General features: G+C 42.4%; 3 protein-coding genes across 4 annotated transcripts; 2 read left to right on the top strand and 1 right to left on the bottom strand.

Annotated features, from left to right (window-relative positions):
• Positions 1-2,015: 2,015 nt before the first annotated feature.
• LOC118430050 (lysophosphatidic acid receptor 1-like) lies at positions 2,016-3,143 on the top strand. Its single transcript, XM_035840757.1, has one exon. It carries the CDS (start codon positions 2,016-2,018, stop codon positions 3,141-3,143), a length of 1,128 nt encoding a protein of 375 aa, XP_035696650.1.
• Positions 3,144-5,808: 2,665 nt separating this feature from the next.
• LOC118430911 lies at positions 5,809-13,264 on the top strand. 2 transcript variants are annotated; one of them, XM_035841941.1, is made up of 8 exons: positions 5,809-5,952; positions 6,350-6,461; positions 7,283-7,346; positions 8,146-8,225; positions 9,573-9,686; positions 12,133-12,228; positions 12,408-12,533; positions 13,025-13,264. In XM_035841941.1, the coding sequence occupies exons 2-8, from the start codon at positions 6,384-6,386 to the stop codon at positions 13,037-13,039; spliced, it is 573 nt and encodes a 190-aa protein (XP_035697834.1). In that variant the 5' UTR covers positions 5,809-5,952; positions 6,350-6,383; the 3' UTR covers positions 13,040-13,264. The 2 variants fall into 2 exon arrangements, with proteins under 2 accessions (XP_035697834.1, XP_035697835.1); XM_035841942.1 differs by having other exon boundaries at positions 5,823-5,952; positions 6,338-6,461.
• Positions 13,265-17,542: 4,278 nt separating this feature from the next.
• LOC118430679 (G-protein coupled receptor 12-like) lies at positions 17,543-19,601 on the bottom strand. Its single transcript, XM_035841668.1, has one exon. The coding sequence runs from the start codon at positions 19,336-19,338 to the stop codon at positions 18,181-18,183; it is 1,158 nt and encodes a 385-aa protein (XP_035697561.1). The 5' UTR covers positions 19,339-19,601; the 3' UTR covers positions 17,543-18,180.
• Between the last annotated feature and the right edge of the window lie 868 nt (positions 19,602-20,469).

Below are 20,469 nucleotides of genomic sequence, written 5' to 3'. Positions count from 1 at the left end.
GATGGTCCGAGTTGACCAAGGGGTGGTCCGAGTTGACCAGAAATGAGATCTCCAATGGGCCGAGTTGGCAATTGTCCGCGCCGAGTCGTCCTGATTCCAGTGGGGACCCGACGTCATTGGCACGGTATCGTCTTGATTTCGCCTGCGTATTTTCACAGATGATTTTACCGGCAACTGAGTCTTTACAGCACAACGGATCACCACCTATCGCTCGGCCACACTGATCTGATTTTATGGAGGACATCCTCTGGAGACCCGAAAACTGATGAGAGAGGGTGAAAAAAATATCGGATGAGCAGAAAAATGCTGCTAGATTTTCAAGACTATGGGAATACGGAAATGGTTATAAAACACGCAACAAGCCTTTATTTGCGTCTTATTTGAATTCCCGTACTTCACAAATCAAGACCTGAGCTCGGCCGACATGTCAGCGAGCTCCAAATGGGCATGTTCAGCCGAGGCACACCCGACGTCACAAACTGTTACTATGGCATCCGAATCACAGAAACAGAGGCGGAAGTCATACATTAAGCAAATTGCTGAAGACAGCGCGGTTTGGACCTGCAGCAACTTCCCGCAGCGATGGATGAGAAAGAGGGGTGGAGGAAACTAGAAACATGGAAACTCCGAGCGAGCTCACCGGAGTGAGTGAGTGAGTGACACCCAACTTCCTGGCGATTTGGGCGATTTTAGGCTCTCGTCCGTTTGGATTCAAACCTCCTTGTGATGTTATCTGTGCACCAAAAATACAGAGTAGACAACAACTTAAAATTTCCGGAATGACACACTACGCCCTGTCAAATTTGTGACGGAGAAAATTGTCAGCGAAAAAAATACAGTCGACGCTCGGGCTATTTTGAAATTTGGTGAGCCTCAGCCAATCTAAAAATTAGGCCGGCTTTTGCTTGAATTATGACGCAAGCTAGCTAGAGGTAAGATATGATGATAATCAAAAGAGGTAGGTGGTCTTGTTCTTCCTACCTCTCAGCATCCGTATCCCCACAGAGAGACAGAAATGCTAGGAGCACCCAATTAAGAAGCAATCATATACGTTGATGAAATGATAGGACTTCCAGCTGGTATCAAAAGTCACAAGTTATTCTAAGGCTAAACTGGGCCAATACACAACAGGAAATTTCCGGTGGTCCCATCTGGCTAATTGCAAAAAAAATATCGTAATCAATGTCTTGCTCCTTGTAAGGAAATACGTCAGGTCGTGGACACTGCAAAGATATACAGACACGTCCACCGGTACCACCATTGAAAATCCAGCGATGTAGGCTCTACGTTTTAACAGCTTGGATGTGTCATTGCTTATGAGGAGGATGTAACGACGCTACTGATTTTCATCTACACTTTTCGCTACGTTGGGAAGATATACAGACACCACCATCCTTGCGAATCTAGTGGTGTGGGCTCTATGTTTCTGACAGCTTGGGTGTGGTATTGCTTATGTGAAGGATGCAACAGGTACGATGCAACGATGGTGTATAAACAGAGGTATATGGCAACGACGCTACTGATTTTCTACAATATTGACGCTACGTTGCAAAACTCTGCCTCTGTGCCGGATTCGGATATGGACGTTACGAAACATAAAAGCTGACGACAAGAGGAGCATTTGCTAACAACGTCAGTACACTAATGAGCAATTAAGCTTCTTGGTCCGACTCTAACCTGAGGGACAAAATATTCTATAAGGATTCATTCATTCACTTGTATGAGAGTGGTGTTTGATATGTCTAACTGTTACCGTATCTTGCGGCAATTCATTTGGCGTGAACACAGCAGGCGGGACATCTTCTAATCAATCTTCCTCATCTTGGAACAGAATTTCATCATGTTTCATAATTTTTTTGACGCATTCATTTGGAAGAGGAAATCGTGATTATAATAATAGAGAAGGTCACTGCAAAGATATCAATCCAGTGGCTGTTGGCGCCATGTTTCTAGCACCTTCAGAGTGCCACTGCTCTATGTAAGGTTTGAGATCTTGTCCAACCAATGATTCAACGATGGTGTCTCAAAAGAAGTGCGTTACAGCAACTCTTCTTATTTTCATCGCAACTATACGCTACGTTGGAATAAGCTCGGCTTTGGCTGTGCCGGACTCGTGCGCCACGAAGGAGCAAGCTAACGACAACACGACCATTTCTAGCGGCCCAACATTGGCGAACTGTTCATCTGAGAACTGCGATACAATTCATGCTACCGATGGATCTGATAGAGGAAGAAACATAACTTCCAATGGGGTAACAGTTTTGTCCTCAAGCGAAGAAAACTCCGGATTGTGGTCATACGCGGGTATATGTCTCGGCATCTGGGCGGTGGTTGCAAACGCCCTTCCGCTAGCAGCCATCATCACTCAAGAGCAGCTCCACAAGCCAGTCTACATTCTCATGGCTAATTTGGCGGCAAGCGATGTCTTGACCGGCTTGTCGACAATCCTTGCCACTGCTTCGCGTGCTTACGTCGTCTTCAATGAGACAACTCCCTCTGATGTCATGTTACACATCCGTCTGACCGCACTCGTGCTCTCAGGGATGTCCTCCGCCTACAGTCTGATGGCGCTGACGGCCGAGCGCTACTGGTTCATCGTGCACGGGATGACCTACGTCAACAACGTCACCAACGGCAAGTGCAAGGTCGTGGTGGTGCTGGTGTGGGTGTGGTCAACGCTGATGGCGATTCTGCCCAACTTCGACTGGCACTGCGAGGGGCGTTTTGACCCAAACTGCATCCCATTGGGAACGGGGATGTCCTACAACTACGCGGTGGTCATCCTGGTGTTCGTTTTCATCCCGATGGCGGCGATCATCCTCCTCAACATGTGCGTCCTGTGGTGTCTGTGGAAGCACGTGAACGCCATCGCTGCACAGGAAGCCGCCGTGGGTGCCGAGCCCAGCACCAGCCGTAAGTCCGCCATCACCGTCGTGCTCATCACCGTTATGTTCCTGGTGGGATGGATGCCGTTTGCTGTCAGGTTATCATTGTTTACCCAGTCCGACACCAAGCTGACAACAATGTTGATATGTGTTCTGGTCAACTCTTCCGCTAACCCAGTGATCTACGGGTTTCGTCTGAGGGAGGTTCGTCGCGGCGTTGTGCGGCTCTTCCGAAACGCTAATCCGGCGGAAAACTGAACAAGAGAATAGAAACAAAAAGACAACAAACAATGCTAAACTGCGTGATCGTGAACTTTTCCGCCAACCCAGTGATCTACGGGCTTCGTCTGAGGTAGGTTCGTACTATCCAATATGTATGCTATTGTACAGCGGAAGACATGCAAGGAAAGTTTTAGAAAATGAATGGAAGAAAGCGAATAGAATGACATTCTAGAACCCCATTGAATATACGCGATGTCGGACAAAGCTAACATGGATGGAAACTGGAACAGGACGGCCACAACAACACACAGAAAAAATACTGTGTGTCTGCTAATTAGCTGGAATTTCGGCTCTCGGCAGCACGAGTTCCTCCTGACGAATAATACCAACATCTTGAAAAGCTTCCAATCGAGGACACTAGTATAGTTTAGAACGAAATGCTGACAAGCTGTAGAGAAATGTGTCAATGGGTTATGATAAAGAAAGCTGTTATGAACGAAGAGAAAGAACACAAATCGCACCTCAAAACAGTATGATGCAAAACAAATGGAAAGGAAGCCAATAATTTAAAGAACATGCACTTCTATCCAAAGTCTCAAAGCATACTTCTTTGCCATAACCAAGGCTATATGGGTGGATTACAGAGAGGAAAGAGCTGGAAAGAAACACATTGAACAGATCACAGGAAACAAGGGCACCAACACAGTCAGTATCAGCACCAAGGACAGGGACAGGAGTACGGTAAGCAGCACGTACCAATCAAAATACAACCAACAAAAACAAGACCTACATCATCCCATGAATATGGTCGGTAGGTCACGTTGACTGGATAACAAATTTCTTTATACACAACTAAGTCAAATGTTTCATTCAGGACCTAAGTTTCGGTGGCCACCTGCCATGCCCAGGGCAATAAGTAAATACATTTGTACTTACTGTTTGGGACACATCTGTTAGCAGCGACACCTAGCGACCACTGCAGGTGTGTACAAGAAACAAAATGTAACAGGAAGACATCATTGTAAAGGACTTGACTTGTTAATGTTTATGTTTGATTTAATTTGAAAAAAATCCTGTGGCTAATTGGAACTCAGCATATGTTTTTATTGATACTTATATAGATATGTATATGTCTATATTCAAAGCGCACATTTAAAGAAGAGAAACTATTACAGTATGGTTGTTAATATGTACATAATGCATTTACAGGAAGAAACCTAATAGTATATAACGTTATAGTTGATTCTTGTGAGTTTGTGGGTAAACATATGATATATGATACATGTAGCAGAATACAGGTCAAACGGAAAAAACATTTTCTATTTCTTTGTACATAGTTTTAGGTGGAATGTTTTGTGTCATATCGTCGAATTGATGTCAATTACATGTATATTAGCTAGAATTTGATGATTCTATGTTTATTACACTTGATCATTTTCATATCACGTGTATATGTTTATAGTAAACTTGTGCGCACCATAGTTTATGTTGTTTGCTATATTCTTCAGTGTCCTATCATTGTAACATAACCAAATTAAGAATCAGTTCACACTGCTTGGGAATAGAAAAAGGGTCGGTATCGTGATATACCAGCCAACCAGAGACAATGAACTTCATGTCAAGATTGTGTTGAAGACGAATATTATTTTTTAATGACATGTACTGCATGTAATGCAGAGAGACAAAGATTAATGAAAATGATCACATGTAAACCTAGTAACGTTACATCCTTGCCAAAGACAAACGCATGTATTTTCAATCTACTAACGTCATGTCCAGACTACATATCTAAGTACTTGGGCCAATACATATATATGCATTGCACTTAAAAGGAGAGAATATATTACAATAACAGATATAATCATTTAACTTGTATATCGCACTATGTCAATTCGCCATTTATGTTCACATTCCTGTGCTTTATGTAACGTTAGTTATAGTAATATGTAGTGTCATTGTATAAATTGATCTATTTCCGTTGCCTTACATTGTAACATGTACAAATGTCGTGTAATAAAGTTCATTTATTCATTCATTCATATAAAAAAGATATGTTTGCGTCCAGATATGGTGCTTATCTGAAATACGTCGCACCTGGGGCAAGGGCTGTCTTATTGAGGTCACCTGAGTTAGCGCCCATTGGTAGCCACTCCAGACCCTTGCGATCTAGCCCCGCCTTGTAAGCTCCTAGCTCCAAAAAGAGTAGTCTTCTTCTTTCGGTAAGGCTGCCAACCTCATCTTTTTGAGGATTTTGCAGCCGTAACATACATGGAGAGGTCCACTGCGCAGACTTAGGGGGATTATATTTTGGATTTGAACACAGACAGGGATGGCGACAGCGCCACCTAGGCCTCTGCCGGGAGGCTGTTCCATCCCCTGACTGTACTTGGGAAAAAGGCATTTTGCCTATATTGTGTTCTATAGCTACTAGTGGGTACCTTATATGCTGCGGGATGGGTCGATCGCGAACTTCTGGTTTGTGGTGCAGGAGCGGGGCTTGACTTGCAATTGATAGCTAGTTCACCCGTGTGATACTTATAAAAGGTGACCATTCTGGCCTTCCGTCGTCTCTCCTGGAGTGTTGGCCACTCGATAGTCGGCCCACCCAATAACAACGAAAGCTCCCGTAGCTCCCAAACAATCGGAAGCTCCCGAACAATCAAAAACTCCCGAACAATCGAAAGCTCCGGAACGCTCCCGAACAATCGAAACATCGAACAAACGAACAAGGGGCGTGACAGTTGCTAAGGAACGCCAAAGTCATCGTTCGACAACACAACTGACGAGTGTTAATCGTAAACACATGAAACTACGTCCCCGCTGTGTCAAGACACTGAAAAATAAGGTAAGTCAGGTGTATAGTACATTTCTTATCGTGTGCTTGATATACGAACAATAGCTTCTTAGTTTGTATTGATTTCGTTCCGGGACATTGTACATTGTATGTTGGCAATCTTGGCTTCAAGGTCAATCAGGCGCACGTGTGTCTGCATGTGTGTGCACATGTACCAACCTACCTGCATGTATGTATGTGTTTGTGTTTTGCGTGTGTGTATGTGTGTGTGTGTGTGTGTGTGTGTGTGTGTGTGTGTGTGTGTGTACCTGTGTATGTATGTATGGTCACGAGTACGTATGCGTTTACGATGTGTTGTGTGTGTGTGTGTTATAATGACAACTATGTTTTCAAGCATGAAGAGGGCGCCTGTCAGCTAGTCCTATCACAACACCAGTTTTGCCTGCAGGTTGTTCAACCGTTGCTAGGCGGCGTACTCCACGATGGCGATCCTGCAGAATAGCTGTTGTGGCTGTTGTACCGTCCGGACGGGGTCCATCGTGGTCGCCAATATCTGGATGGTAAGTTCGAACCGAACCTTTTCAATGCTTATCCAAAAAACGAAATATTCCACTTTGGATCACTTCAAATAAAACACAGGAAAAAAACACATCATGGCATAAATGAAAACATAACATTGTCCTCGTGTATTTCTGTTTTACATTTCACTGTATTTGTTAAATCACTTCTAGATCTAAACGCCAGTATCTCTATCTACCGACCATAATTTTGTACTTGAGGCAAAACTTTTTTCATAAGCTTTAGACCCGACATAAGTCTTGTGAGATATATTTTAAATATTAGAGCACGTAGATGATATGGCGCTCGAGACAATGTGGTTATGATAGCCTAAAATGTGGCATAGTTCCCGCCAACAAACAGGAGAGTTAACGGTAGTTCTCTTTTATTCGAGGGAAAACCTTTATCCGATGTATCAAGCAGCTTTCATGGTTGCACAGTAGAAGCCAGTTAATTGCACAACGGATTAACGCACACGTCTGTTAACTGCACGGAATCCCAGACCAGTGCGGTCCAGCTAGATAACTTCGCATTTATTGCACCAGCCGGATTATTGCATGGAATTCAATGACAAATAGGCCATGCAATTAAGCGGTTTCTACTCTATTACAAAATCAGGGATTTACCAATATCAAGTTACGAAAGGTGATTTCAAACTGCAATATTTTGAAAATGTGGTAATTTGAAACTTCCGTCCGTCGACTTGATATCAATTAATACAATGTTTTTAAAAGCACCGAATAAAGGTTACCTCGCGAATAAAGGTGAACTTGTGTTACAATGGTACTTGATCTAATGCTGTTATGTATCTCTGTTCCCTCAGATCATGCAGTTTGCTGGCATTGGCACTGCTATCAAAGACATCATTGACGCCGGTGGGGCAGCGAGTGGGTACATTTTCTTTCCACATCCACTATCAATTAAGATGTAATAAATATGTATATACTTATAGATTATATCATACCCGGACCGTATTTACGTTCGATATCAATGTTTCGACTGGTTTGTATATATAGAACCCTTCCTGCGGTCGGGCTGGTACCTCGGAGTAAAATACAATTCGAGGTATACCGTATCTCGGTCACAGGATCGCCCGAAGGCCGGGAGGGTGATTTGAACCGCGGGAGGGCTGGGACCGAGGGCGCTACAGAACACACCGTGTTGTATTTTTTTTACCCAACCTAGAAAACATACATTTCAGTGCTGTAGAAGTTGGTAAACATTTTGGTGTTCTAGAAAAAACAATGAAACAACATAGATTCCAACGTCCGATATTTTGAGTTTACGACAGCGTTCAAAATATTCTATGGAAGTCTGTGTGCTTACAGTAGAACCCCATGTGATAACCAAAGATATCACCCGGTTCGTAAATCTATATCGAACGTTTTTGTGCTCCGGGTATGATATGGCATAACATTAATCAATCACGTGTGTGTTCAGTCTACGTGCGCGCTTATGGTAACCGAATAACACAAAACATTATAAATTCGAATATAAAATGTCCCTACGTGTTTTTCTAGGTTTTATCCTGTCTTTTTAAAGAGATCTTCAAAGAGATGCGGGTGTCAAATAATTCTTAAAAGACTTTAGCTGTTGCTATAGCATGTTGTAAATTTCACTGTTTATACCACTGTCCTGTCTTCTGCACAGTTATTGACAAGTGTTGTCGTTGTCTTTATCTACCAGGCACCACTGATATTGTTAACCTTGCCATCTACTCCGTGGGAATCATCATCGACACGTTGCTGATCTATGGCGTGGTCAAGGTGCGTGGTTTTCCTAGTGTCATCTCTTATGTATAAAGTATGAAATACAGAACTAAAGGTTCAATCAAATAAACAATCTTAGCTATAATACATTTCACAGTTGCGTGTTGATTCACTGTATCCCTAGCCTGGGTACCATCCGGAAAGTAGTTCACTCCGGCGTTCAATATATACTATATACAGTCGCTTCTTGCTCTGACATTCATTGCACACTATATACAGTCGCTTCTCTGTGTTTCCGTCTGGGAACGCGGACCATCTTAACGTCTGGAATCGTCCAAATTTCGGAAGCAGGCGCTGATTGGTCCCTACTCATGAGCGAATTATGGAATGGGTTCAAACGCTCGTTCGAACCGGTGTTCCAACACCGGAAAAGCCCTGCGTCCCCTTGCGCATGCAGGCGCCGGGCTGTTGTCATCGAACGAGTGCTCTAGAACCCATTCCTTACTTCGCTTATTAACTGACGTTACCACCAAATGGTTTGAATGCGCAAGTCTCCAGACGGATAGCAGAAGCGAACATAGGAGCGAATTACTATCCGGATGGTACCCAGGCTACTGTATCCCTGCTTAAGGCGGAAAACTGATAGCGAACGTAAATCACTCGTTCTCATTGAAATAATGCACTAAATATAGAATACAACACGGTGTATTCCGTATCACCAGAGGTACCAGCCCGACAGCGGGAAAGATCGCCCGAAGGCCGGAGGGTGATCCTACCCGCGGGAGGGCTGAGACCGAGGGTGATGCGGAATGCACCGTGTTGTATTTTATTTATGTCACACCCACCTGAGAAAACACACATTTCGATGCGAAATGCACTAGAAGTTGAGAAAATGTTGTGTCCTCGAACAAAAGATTGTAACAACAGCAATTCTAACGTCCGAATCAGGTATTCGAATTTTCAACCGTGCTGTATTCGGCCCGTTCGATATAGTTCGATTTACTCGAAGGAAGCCTGTGTGATACAACTTTGGAGCCTGTGTGATACGGAAAGTTATCACACGGTCCGGAACACCCGTATCGAACGTATCGCGTCACAGGTATGACATAATAAAAAGTATCAGTTAATTCTTTAAAATCCCCTAAACGTCTTGACTGTATAAAAAATTTCGAATCACAGAAACTTCCCGCAAACGCATATTTTAAGTTGTTTTATTTTACCTGTGTCCCGCAGGAATCACTTAGACAGATGGAGTTAGGATTTGCCCTCTCTCACAAAAATGAACCTTGCATTTACATTTACATTTACATTTACATTACGTTTACATTACGTTACATTTACATTTACTTAACTTGAGCGCGTCGTCATCTTGATAATTTTTGTTTACTTCATGAAAACTCACAGAAACTGAAGGAGCTGGTGCTGTCCTGGGTGATTTTCTCCGTTGCCTGTACGGCCGCAGCCCTCGGTGTGAATCTATATGTCACTATTGTCATCCTCCAAGTCCTGCAAGTCACGGTAAGTAAACATATAGGCCTAACATAAAATGCTGCGTTTTCAGTTAGGCCATGCTGATCTGATTATATTGAAAAAGTTGCCTTCATGATCATTATGAAATCTTAATGGTCAGGAAGGCTGAAGAAAAGCCAGAGCACACAGGGTACGGTATACCGAACAATAGAGTTCTTGCTTTTGTTCTCTTAGATATCTTCTTCTTTGGCCTTGAATTTGACAATGGCATTCTATGACATTAGCATATGTTTCCCGATATTATTTCTTTGCAATCTAAGGCATATATGTGTTCATTTTGCAGCTGATTCGTACAAATTACGGAATGGTTGAAACTTTTTTTATTCAGAAAGGAAACGGCTGAAAATTAATGCACGCTCGGATGTCATCCATTTAATCAAATCAATATGGTACTAAAAAAAGATTTTCTTTTTTTAAATTTTTACAGGAAACAGAAAGAAGAAAATGTTAAAAAAAGTATCCTATTTGTCCTGAATTAGTCCTCGGCCCCTCCGTTATGAAGTGATGCGGAAATCGTCTGGAGCCTAAAGTCACCTATGCGCTGAGACGACCGCCTAAAAGCGGGCGTCCAAAAAACCGCGCAAAGCCGAAAACTTGTCGAGGGCTGGGCGGGTGGTTCGCTTCAGGCTCCAGACGTCGCAGGAGGGCCACAGGAGGACTGACACAGTCGAACCGCAGAGCTCTATGCGCATCCGTTCTGCGCAGCCTTCTCTACGACAGGTCATGTGCCCGATCGCGGTTTGTCCTGGTTTGACCTCTTTGCATGGGTGTAAATAAGTGCCTGTTGTGCAACAAAAAGACCTCAGACCTACATAATGTTTATACTTTTTCACATCTACAGGTTTTGACCCGTACAACTATGTACCTATTGCGTGCATGGCAAAATGACAACGAGCGCTGTAGCTTTCGAAACATTTGCAAGTTTTGATCCGTTTATTTGTGGCTGCCTTTTTAACAGATCAACTTGATCCCATTAGCTAACCCCACCATGCGATAGCCCAGTTTCTCTCCTTTAAATTGATACCAAAGTCACCGGGTAAATCTGAGGAGCAACGTTTTGCCCCGAAATTATGTGCGAACATACGCAAATCACGGTGGTGAAGTTTCAGTCTGGTTGTAGCTACCCACGCACACTACCCTGTGTTTAGACCGTATTCTTATACATTTCGCATGGTGTCACAGATCTCATTTCTTGGTAAGAGAAGCGGAATGGGTGCGGCTGTCACATGCAATATAATAAGTGACATGATGATAGACAAGTGTACATTGACACAGGGTTTTAGTACAAAATACGACTTTTCAAAAATCACATTAGATTTTGAGTCAATCAGTTTCGAACTCCTGGTCCGAACCTGGGTTCGAACGATGGAACCCAGCCGGTACGTTCCATTTTTCGTGCCGCGGGGGTCAGGCCTAATGTTGCAAGTTCAACCAGCGTTTGGAAAAGTTAACAAAACTAACAGCTCATGTCTTGCCGTCGCAAATAGACTTCCTGAAACCTACCAAATTAAACTGACATTATCCAGAAGCCAGAATAAGTGGGATTCATGTGCAAGCAAACTGATATCAATACTTCATGTCAGAGAGTTGTAAAGCATAGTGAAAGATCAGTGTGTGCGGTTTGTAGTTCGAAAAAAGACGCTGGGAATTTGACATGTTGTTACATAATTTCGGGGCAAAAAGTTGCTCCTCAAATTAACATGGAAACTTTGGTATCAATTTAAAGGTGAGGAACTGGGCTATCACGCTGTGGGGTTAACTAATGGGATCAAGGTGAACTGTACTGAAAAAGACAGCTACAAATAAACGGACGAAAAATTGCTAATGTTTCGAAAGCAGCAGCGTTCAGTGTCATTTTACAATGTAGGAAATATCTACATGGTTGTACTGGGCAAAACCTGTAGATGTGAAAAAGTATAAACATTATGTAGGTCTGAGGTCTTTTTGTTGCACAACAGGCAGTTGTTTTCACCCTTGCAGCGGGGTCAAATCGGGTCGCGACAAAAGCCGAGAATAACGCGTTCTAGGGTGACCTGCGGTTCGACTGGACAGTTTGACATCTCTTAGTATTGTGGGGTCAAAGGGCAACCTTCGGGACCAATGACTAATCAGATTAAATAGGATTCTAAAGCGTAGTCAACACTCAGATGTCAGACCTAAAATTTTATATCCTTCGCTATCGGTCGACAAAAAAAACCGACACACAAAGTGCAACATTTCACCCCCATATTAGTGCCCTATATGGTGATATAACGTTACTCCTATAAAAGCAATTTTCTCGAAATTGACAGTTGTATTTCATTCGCAATTAGGACGACAAACATGACATAGTTAAGGCGACCTTTTCTGACTGTTTTTGTCTGTTTAAAGTGATATATTCCCATCAAAACGACCCTCTTCTTGCCAGTAACAGTTGTATTTCATTCCCTTGTAGGGAGACGACGACGCCGGAAGCGCCCTAGTCCAGGCGATATTGGTGCCCTATCTTGCCGGCGTTTGGGTCGTCTGGGGTATCGTCTTCATCATAACGGTAGGTCTTCATTCCTGTTATTTTGTTATGTTTCCCCGCTGGTGTGTTCTTCTTCTTCTTTTCCTTTTTTTTTGATGTAGTAAGACGAAACAAAATTAGTGAAGACAACACCATATGATGAGATTTTTCACTATAGCGTGCCATGACTATGGCGTTAAACACAACTGTTAACTGTACAGGTGTACGGGTGTCTGGTGGTGTACTCTCACTACCAGAACCTGCGTGACGGTGTGGAGGAGGGGGGACAGCAGGTGATGGTTATGACCGTACAGGCCCCGCCGCCCGGCCCGGTACCAGGCGCTGCGGTGAGTGTTGTTTAATTAAAAAATAAGAATTTTTAGTAACTCCAAACCATGGATATTATTATTCGCGAACGCATGTTTGTAGCTGTCATTATGATGCACATAAATACTCTTTCGTTGTAGTAGTATGTATGAACGTGTCGTATTTTCTTTTAGAATAAGCAATATAAGGGACAATAAAACATTATGACGTCATACACATGGTGTAACAAATCAGATCTAGAAGTCTCTTGTGCCCAGCGATCGTTATTCGCTATAACTCCTTTCCTTCTTAACTTATTACTAACAAAATGAAGGGGAAATGCCAATTTACCCTGGAAAGAGGCCTGAAAAGTCCACAAGATAACATTCGAACAATATAGAAATGAGATTTTCCTACAATTTTTTACATAGTAAGTAAGAAGAACACTATAAAATTGCATGCAAATATATAAAAAGGGATAATAACATTCAGATGTAACGAATGTCATGCTACCTTTCCTTTATTCTTTCAGGTGCAGTCTTTTTGAACCCCGTTCCCATGGCAACAGCGAGACGAGTATTTACGGCGTAATACGAGATACCAAATAGCCCAACATGTACTACTGAAACATATCTCAACAAGATACTGAACAGTCAGTTTTAAAATATTCTCGCTACAATTATTTGGAAAGTAACTGATAACATTTCTTGCCCTCCTGTCTTGACTTTGTCTCGCATGGTTGAATTGGTAACGGAATAAAGGAATACATGAGTTAGAGAGCGTCTGAACGCAATGTATAAATGGTTCATTAGACTTACACTAGTGGTTCACTGGTATTTTGTTGTCATACTACTAGTAACCACATTCTCTTCAGCTAAAAGCACAACCCACCGTACGTGCGATTTTTACGTACGTTTTTTTGGAGGCCGCATGGATATTTTTGAAAATGCTCAGGCTGTATAGGGCAGGCGCGTCGCCCGTACTGGCCCCTTACAATTAAATCACTCAACTGTCTATCTTGGGCAGATGACTTAGCCTTGATCTCATTGTCGAAAGAGGGGCTTCAGAATTGTATCAATAACCTAGAAGCTTATTGCAACAAATGGAAATTAAGGGTCAATGTATCCAAAACGAAAGTACTGGTTTTTACTAAAGGTTCTATTAACAGATTATCAAACAAATTCTATATATATGGCAAAGAAATACAAGTAGCCGGCAGTTATACTTACCTTGGTATTCCCCTGACTTCCTCGGGTAAGTTTAAAGCAGCCAGAAAATATTTAAAGACTAAAGCCATGAGAGCTTTATTCAAATTGAAGTCACTTTTATTCTCTGAAAAGAACATTCCAATTCATTTAGGAATGAGCCTTTTCAACAAGTTTGTACTGCCTATTCTACTGTACGGAGCCGAACTCACATGTTTTGACCAAACTTCTAAAACAATCAAAATTATTGTATCAAAACAAATTCCAGAATCTTCACCCAAAACTGTTTTCTCTTCCTTTTTAAACAAACTCCATTTAGAGGGAGATCTTCCTGCAACTGTTAGAAAGAGTGTGTCTTCGGACCTCACTCATACTTACGTCATCCATTTTAAGAAAAGATCAGACAAGGATAGATTATTGAGACTGGCATCAGGAATGAAATTAGAAAATGACAACTTCGCAATTGAAAACATACGACTTCCTTCACATATTAGTATCCCAGAATTTGATACCATTGACATGAATTTCCAAAAATGTTTACTTGGAGTACATGCAAAATCATCAAATGACGGCATCCGTGGTGAGTTAGGATCATTTCCTATTTCGATCAACGCTGAGATACAATTAATCAAATACTGGCACCGTCTAGCAAACTTACCCGAAGATTCTTTACTACGTGAAGCATATGATGTTGTACTTTCCGGTGAATACGATTGGACAAATCACGTAACTGACATTCTCAACTATAATGGTTTTGGGTATGTATGGACAAACCCGAGGTTGTATCATGTTAATACGCTAATCGACCAATTACGACTCCGTTTACAGGATATATACATTCAAGAATGGCATTCTTCTATCCAGAATAACTCAACATTTTCCATTTATTCTATGCTAAAGGAAAGATACGGACAAAAGAAGTATCTTTCGAATGTACACAATTTCGAACTTCGTAGAGCAATCACAAAGATAAGAATCTGTAGTCATAAACTAAATATAGAAGCCGGAAGATATTCTAAAATTCCCCGTGACCAGAGGTTTTGTCCATTCTGCCCAAATGAGATCGAAGACGAACGTCACTTCGTTATGGAATGTTCTCGATATGATGATAAACGCACAGAGCTGTTCACATTACTTTCCACTTCCTCTAAAGACTTTGCTACTCTCTGTTCGATAGATAAATTCAAGTACATTCTGGGAAGCGATAATCCACATTGTGTACAAGTAGGCAAATATATCCACGATTGTTTATACCGTAGAACCAATAGTGTAAATGACATGCTAAACCCTTTAGGTTGATGTATCCATACCTATAGATATCCATATATATGTGTTTAGTTGTACTGTAAGTAGTTGTTATACATGTAGACCTTACGAAAGTCGCTGTACTTTTGTCGTGTCAATAAAGATTATTATTAAAGGGTGGGGAGGGGGGTGTCGGTCGAATCTGCAGCCCGAAGGCCCGAAGAAAAGTAGTACGGCGTGTCTGCGTGCTCCATCCGTCGGATTCCCTACGAGTTCATACGGAGGCGGTACTTACCACTAAGTACGAATCCCCAAAAACATTGCCCACGTTTTGACACGTATAGACAGCACGTATGATTTTGCGCGTACTGTGGGTTGTGCCCTTAGCTTTACGCAGAGAAAGGTTTTGAGACGACTTTGTTACCTTCTGCGTAGAACCACCACTTGAGGGGAATGCTATTTTTCTTCTAAATATCGGACAAATATCAGCGATGCCATTCGTATACCATTCGTGAAATGCACTTGCTGTGACCTAAATGAAACAAACGCCAGCTTAGCACGAGTACATTAACTTAAAAGCCTATGAGCTAAGTAATATTAGATCTTGTGCCCCCATAAGCCATGGACTCACATCCTTTTGAATGAATGCGTCAGAAAACTAATGAAACATGATCAAAGACAATTTCTGAAGACGCACTTCAAAGAAGCGGATTTGAAGACTGTGGCAATCACACTAAATGAACCAGATGCCCGGAAGAAATGGCTCAAGTGAATTGTGATTTGAAATATCAAAGGTCACCACAAGGATAGAAACAAGTGAACGGACCCTCTGGAGAAATTGCAACCGTCAAACCCCTCACGTAAGATTCGCACAGAGAAACCTAATCACTTATTAATGTACTGCCCGAATAGTGGGCAAATTTGAAAACACCTGCTGTCAAGTGCGATCCAATTAATAGGAAATACTCCCCCCCCCCTCCACTATTACGTACTGACAGTTCGACAATGGAATGACTAAGTTGGTAGCGCAGAACACGTCATCCCGGTTTTGGTAGATTTGTAGCCACAAGACCTTGCTTCCTGTTCTTCCTGACTACCTCAATTAAGAGGATTATGCTTCCAGCTGTTAGTTTTTGTGACACTGGGAAGCTAAATTTGTTTACAGCCCACTCGCGCATGAAGAGGCGTCACGTAGGGTTAAGGTAGACTGTCTCAAAGCTTGAGGAGTCCTGAGTTGGAGTCCCCCGATTTGCGTTGTGAAGATCAATAAATTAGATAAATTAACCAGGTTTTCCCGATCATTTTTTTTATACATTTGCTCTATAGATTCACAAGTCAGGTGTAGACACGAATGCAGACAGGACATATAATGTTTTTGTACTACAACATTTATTTATTTTTTTCATTAGAATCACATTTTTCACAGAAACTGTCGGCCACTTTTCATCAGGATTATGAGGGAATAGGTAAGAGTCGTACAATGTGTAACAAGGATACAGACTACATGATTAAAGTCCTAATAGATACACATGACAGTTATACAGCAGTGACAAATATAAAATGGCTTTTTTGTAGCACAGCTACCATGACTTACGCGTACCAAATGCTATAAATATAGAATTCATAACTATACAGAATAGAGAAATTTTGGTGTTGCACTTTTGAATATAATTGACATCACATCATAAGTCAAAGCTTTCAATAATACAGGCTTCACGTTTTTATACATTCTCTACTAGGGGTGGGTACCGGTGCCGAAAATCTAGGTACAGGTCAGGTTCAGGTCCAGATGATCAGGTCTGAACCTGGACTTCCACTGGCGTTTTAAAATCCTATCTTCGTGTAAACAACGCTATCTGCTTTTGACTCTCTAAAGTAATCTACTTCGTTCTTGTGATTTTCTTGAATCGGTATAAGCCTAATATGATAAGTTCATTTTCTAATCGGTTCGTTCGGCAATGATTATTTTCAGGTCGTTTTTTTTCGGACCGGTTCAAGAATAAAAACATCTTTGTATCTGTACAATGTACCGGTCTCCACCCCCATTCACTACACATTACGTTATTCTTTAAATAATATCACACAAAGATATGCTACTAACACTGTAATCTGTAAAACACGTTTTTCCCTTTTGATAAAACCGATCTTAGTTTTTGACCAACATTCCTTTTACATACTGCTACGACAGGTAAAATAAACTTTTAAACAAAGGACATAGTAAAGTGACAATGCGACAATACATTTTCAAAGCTTTACGTAAAAGAGGAAATCAACTCACACAAGAAAATTACTGACTAGCTGATGAAACATATATCCTAACAAAGTATTTTCCGTCATTTGGGGGGTTAAATTTCTTTAAATTCTTTTTTGATCCTGTCAGGTCATTTTTGCCTGCCGGTCTTTTTAACGTAATGTTACATAACTCCATAGGTCATACACGTGTATATACAGACGATATGATGTTATATACTCCATTTTAGATGAGATGTATTACACCATGTATATATAAATGTTCTTTTTATGTATTGTCTATGTGTTTGTCAGCAGGGCTAGCCCTTTGTAATAGCCATAGGCTAGTTGGGCAGCCCTGGCTGTGTGTTCGGAACAGCCAAACCAATAAATTGAAAAAAAAAAATTAAAAAATAACTCCACAGGTTTTTGGTAGCTTTTGGTGTTGCCGGCTTTAGACGTCGCCAAATGGTTGTGTCTGTGACGTGCGTGTTTCTTACCGCGCTACTGGTCCCATCCTTGGTGCTGAAGCCACTTGTAGCTGTTGCTGTTGTTGTCTTTTACTTCTCATGGTCTTCATCATCCGTGACACTCTTGAAATTCTTTCTTTCTCCATATCCGTGAATCAGCGGGCCTATAGGATATGTTTTCTCTTTCCGTTTACTTTCTATTTACTTCCTATCCATGTTTTTGACACTGTATACACATTCTAAGTTTTTGTATCGCGACATTTGGTGGAACAGTTTCAAAACTGTGAATTGCATTGCTTGTTGGTTGTCTCTCCCACTATTACTTTGATTTCTGAAAAGTTCACGAGCACGCAGATCATTATTGTTTTTCGTCTTTTCGCTGTTCTTCTCCCATTCAGTTTTCCGCCGGATTCGCGTTTCGGAAGAGCCGTACAACGCCGCGACAAACAATTTTCCGAAACTCGTAGATCACTGGGTTGATGGAAGAGTTCACGAGTTTGCAGATCATCATTGTCGTACTTTTGCTGCTCTTCTCTTGTTCAGTTAACCGCCGGATTCGCGTTGCGGAAGAGCCGTACAACGCCGCGACGAACCTCCTTCAGACGAAACCCGTAGATCACTGGGTTGATGGCGGAGTTCAGGATTACGAAGACTTTCGTTTCGTGCAGCGAGACGACGTCCTTCGTCAGCACGGCCATGCGGGAGAAGAGCGGCATCCACCCGACCAGGAACACCACGGTGATGAGAACGACGGTGATGGCGGACTTACGGCTGGTGCTGGGCTCGGCACCCACGGCGGCTTCCTGTGCAGCGATGGCGTTCACGTGCTTCCACAGACACCACAGGACGCCCATGTTGAGGAGGATGATCGCCGCCATCGGGATGAAAACGAACACCAGGATGACCACCGCGTAGTTGTAGGACAATCCCCCGCCCAACGGTAGGCATCCTTCGGCAAGAAGCCCCGCGCAATTCCAGTCGAAGTACGGCAGCACCGCCAGCAGCAGTGACCACACCCACACCAGCACCACCACGACCTTGCACTTGCCGTTGGTGACGTTGTTGACGTAGGTCAGTCCGTGCACGATGAACCAGTAGCGCTCGGCCGTCAGCGCCATCAGACCGTAGGCAGAGGACAACCCGGGGAGCAGGAGGGCCGTGAAGCGTACACGTGAATCTATCATGGAAGGGACGGTGCCTGTTAGATTGTTGTACAGGACTGTGCTACCAACAAACAGGAAGGCTAGCCCGGCCAAGACGTCGCCTGCCGCTAGATTCGCCATCAGGATATAGGCGGGCGTGTGGAGCTGTTCATGCTTGATGATGGCTACTAGCGGGAGGCTGTTTGCCACTACAGACCAGACTCCCAGACCAATAGAAACACTCAACACTGATAAAGCTCCGATGGAGGCGTACTTTTCGTAGTCATAGCTTGATGATGTTGAGTTGTTATCCGGTGAGTTCAATGATGATGTGATGTTGTCTTCTTTTACAGAGCTGTTGGTACACTCAAAGGTGCCAGGGTCTTCAGTAGAACCGATCTCTTGTGTTGAGAAGTTGCTAGGTCTGTTTGCGTTGTCGCTGATTTGATCGGTAACGTCCAAGTCCTGTCCGGACGCCGAGCGTATTCCAACGTGCTGAATGGTGAGGATGAAAATCCCCAGCGCCACTCCGATGGACGTGCACCGTTGTTTCATCGTTTCGCCACGATTTAAAAGAATATTTACCCCATGTCTGCACTCACTGTAGCTACACGTACGCTACACAATGTTCACACGGCCTCTACACGATCGTCACGATCTCTGCACGAGATATGTCTGGTGGTTCGCAAATGAATAAAATGACCACATGCAGTGTCGTGCCAATTATAAAACGCACCTGCACACAAAGAGCCCCGCGACCTACCTTTCACCCGAAACCACGTGTACTGTTCCAAAAACGTCTGCAGAAGACGTCAATTTGAAAGTGATTTCTAAAACTATGGTGTTGTCTGACCGTAGGAACTATGCTAACATGATTTACATTTGAGTAACTTTTGCATAAGATCCTAACGATTTAGTGGTTAAACCAGTTTTTCTAGTTAGCTGTACTGGTATTGAATTGTTCTGACTAGTTCATTCCTTTTATCATGAAGAAGAGTGATGAATGTCACCCGCAACGTCCGGAAGAAAATATCCGTTTTTATCCAGTTGTAGAGATTGAATTGTATTTGAAGATTTCTTCTTTTCTTTAAGACTAAAGTACACATGTGCTAGCCTCCTTTGGCTTCGCTATTGGCGTTGGCTTAAATTGTTGAGGGTATTGGTGGGAAAACGGGTATATTCCCGGTATACATTCCTTTCACGGCATAAACATTTCGCGAATCGCCAATAAAGAGGCCGGCGAAGGAAGTTGATAAAGTAGTATCTTTTGATAGTTGTATCAAAAGACTTTTGTTCAGCTGATGTGTAGTAATTAGATATCAAAGAACACATAGCTACCAGAAAGCAGAAAAATTTGTTTCATTCTAGTTATTATTCTGATTCTGAGGCGCAACCAGCGCCTGAGGGTAGAGTCTTCTCTACCAGATGTTTGCCTGTGTTTTTATAAGCGTGGTTTTAGAAAGGTTTAGTCGAAGCTTAACAATTTCAAAAGGTAATCCCCTTTATTTGTAGCTTATGTGGGTGACGGTTATCTCAAAACGCAAAAACAAGTAAGCGAAGATCTTAGTAAAGTTTTGAGAGTTTTGGCAATTATTTTACTGCGAGTTTCTCATTAGTTGTTTCGAATTAGTTATGCAAATGTTATTCAATTCCGTGTATGATAATATTCCAGTTTGATATGTCTAA

The sequence above is a fragment of the Branchiostoma floridae genome, chromosome 14, assembly GCF_000003815.2.
Source record: "Branchiostoma floridae strain S238N-H82 chromosome 14, Bfl_VNyyK, whole genome shotgun sequence".
Classification (NCBI taxonomy): domain Eukaryota; kingdom Metazoa; phylum Chordata; class Leptocardii; order Amphioxiformes; family Branchiostomatidae; genus Branchiostoma; species Branchiostoma floridae.
This window is presented reverse-complemented; position numbering and strand designations above follow the sequence as displayed.

Excerpts from the sequence above, each read along its gene's own strand:
- LOC118430050 (XM_035840757.1), top strand. The coding sequence starts at position 2,016 with ATGGTGTCTCAAAAGAAGTGCGTTACAGCAACTCTTCTTATTTTCATC.
- LOC118430911 (XM_035841941.1), top strand. The coding sequence starts at position 6,384 with ATGGCGATCCTGCAGAATAGCTGTTGTGGCTGTTGTACCGTCCGGACG. Across the intron at positions 6,462-7,282 it reads TGGTCGCCAATATCTGGATG|ATCATGCAGTTTGCTGGCAT; the intron begins GTAAGTTCGAAC and ends CTGTTCCCTCAG. Across the intron at positions 12,229-12,407 it reads GTATCGTCTTCATCATAACG|GTGTACGGGTGTCTGGTGGT; the intron begins GTAGGTCTTCAT and ends TTAACTGTACAG.
- LOC118430679 (XM_035841668.1), bottom strand. The coding sequence starts at position 19,338 with ATGAAACAACGGTGCACGTCCATCGGAGTGGCGCTGGGGATTTTCATC.